A 10,724-nucleotide genomic window follows, 5' to 3' on the forward strand; every position below is an offset into this window, starting at 1 on the left:
GCAAGGGAAATCAAACAGAGTTGGAGCAGGAAAGGTCAGTGGTGAATTTTGAGCTGGTTCCAGTTATATTGCCTATATGTCAGGAGAAGTTCATGTTCAGCGTGAACAGCACTATTGAGATGTGATTTATGTACCTTAAAATTCACCTGTGTTCAGTAAAAACAATTCACTGATTTCTAGTAAATGTTCAGAACACCACACACTCCAACTTTAAAGCATTTCCACGATCCCCAAAAGTTCCCTCATGCCCTTTGCAGACAGTCCCCATTCCCACCCCCCGTCCTTGGTAACCACGAATTTATTTTCTGTCTGTATAAATTTACCTTTTCTGGATACTTGATATAAATGGAATCATACAATATATGGTCTTTTGTACCTGGCTCCTCCCACTGAACACAGTGGTTTTGAGTTTCATCCATGTTGTAGCACAGACGCGTTCTTCCTGTTACTGCTCCATACTATTCTGTTGGATAGATGTATATATCTTCTTTATTTGTTCTCCATAATGCTGTTGTTGCTTTAATGCTGCAAAAGAGGTCCCAAATTTTCCCTTGTTGGGACATTTGATGATCATGCAGGTACCATTGGTCTGTGGGTGGGAGCTTCTGATGAGCAGAGTGAGTGATGTATGTGCTGATTTGATAATAGGTTTTCTTATCTACATTGCATTTAAGAAATAAGTGTACAAAACCCTTAAAATAGTTCTCTTTGGTTTTTAGTTCCCAAGAACATACTCACAGCGATCGACCCAGCCATTGCTAACCTGAAACCTTCTTTGAAGCAGGAAGATGGTGAATATGGTAATTTTTATGGCTTACTACCAGCATTTCTCTTTAAGTTAAGGCAAACAGCCCCGTGTGAGCCCAGAAGGAGCGCACAGTGGTTAGAAAGAAAAACCCTGTCAGGAGCTGTGTTTGAGCTCCTACCTCTGGTGCTGGTAATGCTGTGGTGAAAAACAGTGGCCAACATTTTGTTTTGCTTTTTAAATTATAAATAGAATAAATTCTTCTGCCATTCCCCTCTTATTTTCTGGAAGAAAAATCACATTGGGAAAAGATATTTGCTCAGAAGTAAATTTTGGGTTCCTGGATTATACAATGAGCTTGTTGGAAAGATGATCCCATTAAGAACATGGGGGGCAAGGCCAGGCTGGACCTGCAGGCCACCATACACATGCCACCTTCTTCTTTAGGTTTTCACTGGACTTTTGTTAAGTAGGAGGGATGAACATTTTGATTTTCTTATCAAATCTAGGATGGAGCTCAGACCCTTGGGGCTCCCGTAGTAATTGCAGCACTCCTGTAAAGCATCTACCTAAGATACTGTGCTTTGCAGTGTTGAGAGTTTGTTTTGTTACTTTTATTACATTTATGAGGTCTTTCCCTTTAAGTATAAAAGTAAGTATTCTTGATGTGGGAAACTGGAAAGCACCAAGCAGTTGAACTCACCCCTAAGTTTCAAAGCTTAGAGATAACTACTGTTAATGTTCTGGGGTCACACCAGCTTCCACCAGGCTCTGCATCTCTCAGCCTCACTGCCCTTTCTAGCAAGGATCCCACCCAGAACCCATGAATATCATGGTCCCCCTGAAGGCTTCTCCCTGTCTGACATTCCCAGGAGTCCTCAGAGTCCCTAGGCTGCCCCACTGGGGGCTCACTAAGCTCCATCAAGCAGTGTAACCAGGCATGTGAAACCAGATCTGCCCTGTGTTTTGCTGTCATTTCCAAAAAAGTAACGAACACAGCCTCCCTCCATAATTGAAGGCCTTCTTATCTGTGGTCAGCAGAGCAGACAGCAGCTCTGTGGTTAAGTGAGACATTATGAAGCCTCCCAGAGGCATGATGAATGCCATTGCCTTTAGCTTGGGAAAATAAATTTGTTCCCTTCTGCAGTGGAGTGGACGAGTAACACCTAAAGTCAGAACCAACACATTATAGGATTTCTAAATCCCTTTTATCACTTAATATTTTTGGAAACTACTATCTAAATGCTTTAGTCTTCTGCAGTTTAGTTAAAGGCCATTTACTTGATTTCTATGACTTTTTATTTATTATGGCAATCCCAGGTGAGGAGCAAAAGGTGTATTGGGATCAGCTGCAATTAATCGGTCTTGCATTTTTTATGAAACAGGTATAAACTTTGACCCACGTGAACCAAGCATTCTGAGGAAAGATGGAGTTATTGTTAGCAACTCTCTGGCAGCATTTGCTTACATTAGAGGTAGGTCAATGAATCAAAGCTCCCTAGAATACTACTGGATTTACTAAAGTCTCACTAACAAATGCACTGTTTAATTACAGCAATCAGATAGCTAGAGAAAAATGGCTTCAAGTTTGACACAATAACCGCAATCTTCTAAGATCTAGAAACACAGAGGCTGAAGTTCAGGTACATCCCAACCAGGCTACCAACAAAAGGACTACACAGGGAGGGAGCAAACAGTCGAAGTCACACTCTTTAGGAGTTGGGCTCAATGGGTATTTTCTGCTTTGAAAAGTAGGAACCTGAGGAATGCATTTCCCAGCTCTAACATTTGGGAAGGGCATAGGATTATTGAATTCTACATGTGACTGGAAAAAAATCAAGCCAAAAAATCACTTAGTAAACAAAACAGGTCATACCCTGTGAAGGCAGAGTCCCTTTCTGAGTTCCTAGTAGTTACTTCTCATGGTTGCCAAGGTTTCCCCTGATAATCCTCCCCTCAAGGATCGGACTCAGCCCTCCTTCATCAGTGGAGCCAAAATTGCTTGTCAGTGAGGGGATGGTACATGCAGGCCATCGTTCCTCACCGCGCTCTCTGCTCACCTTGGGATGGGCTATATTTTGGCATGCGATACTGCAAGTTTGGGCAGTACCTGCCTGACTCAGTACAGGGAGGCCAAAAGCTCTGAAGACATTTGTACAACACATGTTAATGTAATGCACCAAGCTTTATTATTCAATGCCAGGGCTGGGCTATTTCAGGTGAGCCTTCCTTAGAGGACAATAAAGCCTTAAGGAAGCATCTCAACACAGGAGATAGAGAGGACAGGCTTGGGTGGAGGGTCCTCTGCTGTTCCATCGTCCCCCTTTGTCAATGTTCCTCCTGGGTGTCTGTTGTGTAGCTGCTGTCAGTTTCCTCTGAGAATCTCTTCTTCTTTGAACCACCCTTGCATTTTCATTTCTGGCTGTTCCTAATAACTGTCAAAGAGATGTAAGGATTTTTATTGTCAGAAATATCCCTTTCTTTCCAAAGTCCTTGGAGAGCTCTTGCAGAAAAGGCATCACACAAATTCTTCCAATAAAGAACACTGGCTAATAGGAGGCTGTGATGACTCTGCTCCTGAGCTGCAGCCATGGTGGCCCTGTCGGTTCCTTTCAACAACTGTCTCGGTCAGCTGCGGCTGCCATAACAACTGCCAAGGACTGGACAGCCTCAACAATAGAAATGTATTTTCTCACAGTTCTGGAGGCTGTAGGCCAAGATCAAGGTACTGGCAGATTCAGTTTCTGGGGAGAGCTCTCTTCCCAGCTTGTAGACACCTGCCTTCTGCTGTGTCATCACACGGCAGGGAGTGAGAGAGAGGGCTCTCTGGTGTTGCTTCTTATGAGAACACTAATCCTATTGGAGTGGTCCCCACTTAATGACCTTATTTAACTTTAATCACCTCCTTATAGGCCCCATCTTCAAACACAGTTACACTGGGGGTTAAGCGTCCACACATGAATGGTGTGGGGCAGAATTCAATACACAGCAACCACCCTGAGAGAGGGGACTCTGTTCCCCATTCTACACACAGGGAAGCAAGGGCCCAAGGACGTGAGCCATGTGCCTGAGGTCAGAGCAGGGACATCACCAGGACCAGGATTCAGACTTAGCAGATACAAGACCTGTGCTCTGGCTTCTCTGATCAGGCAGTATGTGAACTTTGAGGGATGGACACCTTATGACCTCAGGTTGCCTGAATTAGCTTGCTCCCATCCCTGTCTATCCTGCCCATCACTCTCAGAAATCACAGGAGGGATTGATTTGTTTAGTGCCTATCACTCCACTAGATGGTAAGCTCTCAAGGGCAGATGTTTGTTATCTCTCTGATTCTCAGAGCCCAGCAGTGCTTGGCATATCCTCGATGCACCGCAAGTTGGTAATGAGTGACAGACGGCAAGGCTATCCTACACCTTATTACCACCCCCTTTGCTATTTACAGGTATTTCTGTTTAAGAAATTTAAGGACTTCATGGGCTGCTAGGTGGTTTCACTGGGGGCTGTTTAGCCACGTTCATCTCCAGAGGCAATGGGGAAGAACCAGCCTGAAGGAGAGGCCACTGGCCAGAGCAGCTGGGAGCCAAGCATGCAGGGCAGGTTCCAGCAACACCAGCCAGGTAGTCAGCAGACGGAGTGAATCTGAAAGGACGCTCCCCCGGGCCAGCCAGCAAGCAGCCTGACACAGTAGTGCAGCCAAGTGCGCGTGGGGGATAAGCACGTTAGAAACCCAAACCTAGGGGCTTGTCCAGGAGTGTAGAAGCACAGAGGTTGGTGGGATGGACATGAGAATGTCCAGGGTCCCTGACTTTCTCTTTTGGCTACTTAAATGATTTGTGAGGTTATTTCCCCAATAGTGAGACCTCTTAGGAGTGTTTCGATTTACCCTCATCCCAATAATATAGGCCTACTCTTTGAATTCCTTCTAGAATCTGGCCTGAAGAATCTCATAGACAAATTTTGAAATTCAAGGATTGTAAAGGGGTGTGTGTGTGTGTGTGTGTGTGTGCGTGCGCGCGCTTGCCAGGGCCATGGGTAAGAAAGCAGAACTTCTGCTGAGTTGAGGAGGCATCACTGTTTTATATGAAAGGCATTCTAGGATATCAGACAAACTCACATTGAAATAGAAATATAATAACACATTCCAAAGCCAGAAGTACATGAGCCCCTGTCAGCGGGGACATGGGCATCAGCACCACCTTGTCACATAGCTGTGGATGCTGTGTGTTCCCACAGGCCCTAATCTTTGGTCCCATGACAGAAAGTTATTACCACATCCCTTGGTGCTGTCAGACTGGGGCCAATATGCTGGGTGCCTTCTCCCAACAGTAGCAGGGCCACAGGCCATGGAACCCTTGCCCTGGCTTCTCAGTGTCTCACTTGGACACAGATAAGCTGGAGCCTGGGTTTGTGTTGGCTCCACACCAGGCATCTAAGAGTCACGGGCCTCAAAGGCCACAGGCCAGCATTGTGAGATTCCCACTGATAATACTGAAGTCATTCACATGAGCCGGTGATGAACTGAGGCTAAATTGAGAACAGTACCAACAATATCACAGTGTGAAGATTGTATTTAGCCACCATAAGACTAGCATCTTTATTTTTCCAGAATATATACTAGGACAAGGGGTCTCAAATGCCTACAGTGGTTCAATTGATTCTAGAAAACAGATGACACCTGTTTAGTATAAAGCCTGGGGCTGTGGAGAGAGCCTTGGCCCGAGCTCGGGGTCCCAGCCAACTGGTGGGTTTGGATGAGTCAGACAGCTACAACAGGAGGAGACAGGCCAGCTCACCTCCAGGGGCCTATCTACTAACATCTGGGGATTCTGAGGCTTCAAACTAGTGATGCAGATGACTAGGAAGCCTCGTTCCAGCAGGCTCGCCAAGGGCTGCCCGTGTTCCCCATCTCCGATCACTGGATCTCAGCGGACTTAGTGTGGACGTGGCCTGGAGAGTGACCACTTGTCAGGAGGTGTGCCTGAGCCAAGAGGCACCCGGGGTCTGATGAGTGAGGAGCTCTCCTGGCAACAGAATCCAGACCCTCTCTTCCCAGGAGAGGAGAAAGAGAGGGGAAGAAAGGCAGCCAGCTCGTGAGCCTCCACCCACAGGCCACTGAGCCTGGCGCTTCAGATCCACATCACCTCCTCCTGTGATACTTGCTCAGCAGGTACTTGCAAAGTCCTGGTTATGCTCTGGCTGTCACCGAGGACCTGGCCCACCCTCCACACCACTGCTGCGAACAATAGCCCCTTGGCAGAGGAGAGAAAGGGGCTGTGGGTGACAGTTGGTTCCCAGAAGCTTAGTCATCATGGACTCTCTACCTTGAGGTGGCCTGTCCTGTGCTGTGGGTGGCTGGCTGGGAAAGGTCATGAACAGATGGGACTCAGTTTCCCCGTCCACAGCACTCTGAAGGGGCACCTGCCGAGGCAATGGTTACAGGCATGGTGCCCATGGGGCTCAAGGCTTATGCTTTCCAAGGAGAGGGAGGAGATAGACGTGTCCGCCTGGAAAGCCCGGAACAGCCCTAGGAGGACAGGGGGCCCTGAGGACAATGGCTGGTGGTTCAGAGCGGGCGGGGGTGGGGGGAGCAGGGACGGAGGGGCGGTTGGGAGAGAAGGAAGGTGAGAGGAGCTTCAGGAGCGGCGCGTGTGGCCCCAGTGGAGGCTCTGAGGGGCAGGGGAGGAGGAAGGAGGTTTGCCTCCTGCATCAGAGTCTCAGGTATTGGCATCTTTTTGTTCACTGTTGTTTAATGACTTTGTCCCAAATGTCAGTCCAATCACTGCTGTACCTCCACTCCCAGAAATGGAAATAGCCCTTCCTTTTCTTATAAAGAATTTGACCAAATCTTCAAGATATCTTGACCATTAGGAAAAATATATTATTAAGAGCACTACATATACAACTTACCGGCCCTTCCCAGCCAACATCAATTTGAATTAAGATTCTGTGTCTTAAGGAGAGTGATGAGATTTTAGTAGGAGGGGTGATAGCACAACATTTGAGTCCACTAACTCCACCAGTGACTTGAGCTGCAAGTGAAGGAAGCTGGAGAAGTGTCAGCTCTCAAGAACGTAATGTGTCCTACTTAGATGTCCTCCCATCAGGTCACAGTGGCTGGAGCCCTGACTGTGTGTGAAACTTAACAACTTGGAGTTACGAAACTCCAATCTGGATCTCAGGGGAAGGACAGAAACAATGAAGACAACAGTCTTCATTATCTGCATGTAGTAAACTGGGAGGCCGTGCAGGAGGAGCCATTCAGTTGGGACCTACTGAGCAAATATTGGTGGTAGCAAACGCACACCCCACAATCAGCGCACAGCCTCAAGATCTGGGTTCCAGTCCTGGCTCCAGAAAAAGAGGCCAGCCGACCTTGGGCAGTGGCTTCCCTTCCTGACCTCAGCTTGGGCCTCTACATCAGGGTCCTCAAACTATGGCCCTCAGGCCTATTTTGTAAATAAAGTTTTATCAGAACACAGGCACACCCTCAATGTTTGTGGCTGCTTTTGTGCTACGATATTCGCCTTTTAGAGGAAACATCTGCCAACCCCTGATCTGTATTATGAGCATCTGCTGGATCATGATTTCCCAAAGTAAGAGTGTTAACGCCTCAAGGGAGACACGACTAAAAAACAGGAGCATGCTAGTCCCTTCTGCACAGGGTTAGTGTAAGGATTAAACATATGTGAGGATTTAGACAAGGTGCGTAGTACAAATTAGCATTATTTCTATTTCTATTCTTATGACTATAGAATCATTTCGATGTAGGAAAAGCTACCAGAACTTTTGTTTACATTTTTTTAATCTAAAAGAAATGAACCTTTGCTAACATCTACTGTATTCATATTTACATTCATATATATGTACTTTATATATGAATTAAAATTTTTTGTAATTTACTACCAATGATAATAGCTAACAATTTATTGAGCATTTACTCTATGTCAGTGAGTGTTCTGAGAGCTTTGCAAAAGTGAACTCAACTCTATACCAGGAAGGTGATATTAGCCCCATTTTACAGATGAGGAAACTGAAGTACAGAGAGTTATATAACTTGCCAAGAGCCACACAGCTAAGGTGTGACAGATCTAAGTTTGAGACTCAGGGGATCTGGCTTCTGTGTGTGCAATGTGTCTTCTCATATACATATATATATTTACTATATATGCTCAAAAGTTTTTTGTGATCACTGGGGGTATATGATCAATTAGGGGAGGATGGTCTCAACGGTGTCCAGGACTGGCGTCCTGCATTAGCTGCCTGCCTGGGCAGACATCTCTTGCTGTGGGACTTTGGACTGGTAAAACCTGACTGCTTCTCCCAGCTCTTGACATGTCCTCTTCCTCCCGCAGCGCACCCTGAGAGAGCAGCCCTGCTGTTTGTGTCCAGTGTCTGCATCGGTCTGGCACTCACGCTGTGTGCCTTGGTCATCAGAGTGTCCTGCACCAAGGACTTTCGGGAGCTGCAGCTGGTGAGGGAGCTAAGAAGTGACAAGGCGAAGGAGGACAGCGAGGAAGAACAGGGAGAGGAGGACTCCTCTGACTCTGATTTTCCAGGAGAAATGTCAGGGTTTTGTAGGACTTCATATCCTGTCTATAGTTCCATAGAGGCTGCAGAGCTGGCCGAAAGGATTGAGCGTAGAGAACAAATCATCCAAGAAATATGGATGAACAGTGGCTTGGACACTTCACTCCCAAGAAACATGGGCCAGTTCTACTGAAAACCAGATGCATCTTGACGTGGTCACACTTTCCGCAGAGGGAAGGATACAGAATGCCCCTCTGGTTCTGTTTCACTTGTACCTTCTATGAAGGAGAAATTCTCATGTCATCCAATACTGGTGAAGCCAGAAGCTATTAAAGGGACATTTCAAACTGTTTACAGCACATTTCAAAATAAATTAGGAGGAAAGAAGTCTTTATTTTCTGTATTGATTTAAATACATTTTTATACATTAACATAATTAGAGTTCACATTTATTTAGTGCTTTTAATGCCAAGCACTGTTTAGCTGCTTTTCGTGTATTGTCATTCAATTCTCACTATAACCTCATGAGATAGTGCTACCATCCCCATTTTACAGATGAGTAAACAGAAGAGCATATATATCCATAAAAGAATTATACTGATATACAGGACAACAGGCCTGAATCCACCTACAGTGTTCCCCAGAGGTGGGTTTTAATCACTGATATTATTTAAGCAAAGTTTTTCTCAAAGGGCAAGATAATAAATATCTTAGACGTTATGGATCATGCCATGGCTGCTCAATTCTACCAGTGTAGCACAAAAGTGGCCATAGCTAATATGTAATGAATGAATGTGGCTGTGTTCCCATAAAACTTTATTATAGACACTGAAATTTGATTTTATTTTCACATTCTTCTTGGGGTTTTTATCAATCACTTAAAAATGTAAAAATGTTTCTTAGCTCATGGCTTTGTTTAGACAGCAGGCACTTAACCTGATTTTGTAAATAAAGTATGGTCCACTAAGCCTATAATAGTTATTCTCTTGCCTTTTATAGTAAAATTTTGCCAATTTCTAGTTTTTTAGAATTAAAACCGCAGAGCTTCTAGTGATAAAATCCATCCACCAGGCTACCCACCAGTAGGCAAGGATCAAGTGGATACCTTTCAAATCTTTGCAAAAAATGGGTCTTAACATATTGCTGGGAGGGACAGGTGAAGGAGCAGAAGATAAAGGAGTTAAGGAAACAGATCCCTGCTGGGGGAACTGGTGATGGGTTCCTTTAGATGGCTCCCCCTGGTGGACAGGAGGCTTATAACTGTGGAGTTGAATAAGAAAAGATTTTTTTTCTTTTCTGTCCTAGTAGGGCTTAGAGTATAACGATGATAGTGTTATTTCATCTCCTATGCCCACTATGAATGAGCCTTATCTGACTTTATTACCACATCTACCCTGCAAGCAGACATATGCAGATGAGGAAGAGGAAGGCTGACAAGTTAAGCATTGGGGCCCATTTCCCAGGTGGAAAGTGCTGGAGCTGACTTAGTTGTGAGCTGATCAGGAAAAACTAGCTGTTGTCTCAGGAACCTAAGCAATGACAGCCATGGGGAGAAGGCATTTCTCTTTCAGTCCCTCAGATCCCGAGGATAAAGAGCCTATCTGAGGAGTGCAGAGGAGGATGGGTGTGAGTGGGGGGCCTGGCTCACCAACCAGCCCTGCCTCCCTGCTCGGGAAGGGGCTCCAGTCCTGTTTGTTCTTCTGATTCACTTTGTCTCAGTCCATTCAAGCTGCTATAACAAACATACCTTAGACTGAGTGGCTTATAAACAACAGAAATTTATTTCTCACTGTTTTGGAGGCTGGGAAACCCAAGATCAAGGTGCCAGTAGATTCAGGGTCTGGTAAGAGACAGCTTTTCTGTTCATAAATGACCTTGCTGTGTCCTCACATGGCAGCAGGGGCAGGGAGCTCTCTGAAGCCTCTTTTGTAAGGGCACTTACCCCATTCATGAGGGCTCTACCTCATGACCTAATCATCTCCAAAAGGCCTCACCTCTTTATATCATCCCATTGAACATTAGGATTTAACATACTTGTTTGAGGAGGACACAATCACTTAGGCTATTAAAATTCATGTAAAGTAAAATTAGCCATTATAAAGTTCAACATTTTGAGTGGCATTTGGTTCAGTTCCAATGCTGTGCAACCATTTCTATCTAGTTTCAAAACATGTTCAGCACCTGAAAATAACCCCCCTGCCTATTAAGCAGCACTTCCCATTCCTCCCACCCTCTAGCCCCTGGCAGCTGCAATCTGCTTTCCGTATGCATTCGCCTGCTCTGGAGAATTCATGTTAACAGAATCACACCATGGGCAGACCTCTGTGCCTGGCTCCTCTCAGAATAATGTCCCCAGTGTTCATCCATGGGACAGCAGGTATCAGTACTCATCCCTCTCTATGGCCATCATAAGAATAGACCACTTTCTGTTCATTCACTCATCTGGTGGGAG

General features: G+C 45.5%; 1 protein-coding gene across 7 annotated transcripts in view; it reads left to right on the top strand.

Moving 5' to 3' along the window:
• Positions 1-8,659, top strand: part of EVA1C (eva-1 homolog C) — a 75,069-nt gene extending 66,410 nt beyond the window's left edge. For 6 of the 7 annotated variants that reach the window (XM_073231416.1, XM_017641918.3, XM_017641921.3 and 3 more), the window contains 3 exons: positions 720-800; positions 2,131-2,220; positions 8,098-8,659. In XM_073231416.1, the coding sequence (XP_073087517.1) occupies positions 720-800; positions 2,131-2,220; positions 8,098-8,465 (539 nt within the window). In that variant the 3' untranslated portion in view covers positions 8,466-8,659. The remainder of the gene's footprint in view (positions 1-719; positions 801-2,130; positions 2,221-8,097) is intronic. The other variant, XM_037014757.2, reaches the window with a different exon arrangement.
• The last annotated feature ends 2,065 nt before the right edge of the window (positions 8,660-10,724 follow it).

Source organism: Manis javanica, chromosome 3 (genome assembly GCF_040802235.1).
Source record: "Manis javanica isolate MJ-LG chromosome 3, MJ_LKY, whole genome shotgun sequence".
Classification (NCBI taxonomy): Eukaryota; Metazoa; Chordata; class Mammalia; order Pholidota; family Manidae; genus Manis; species Manis javanica.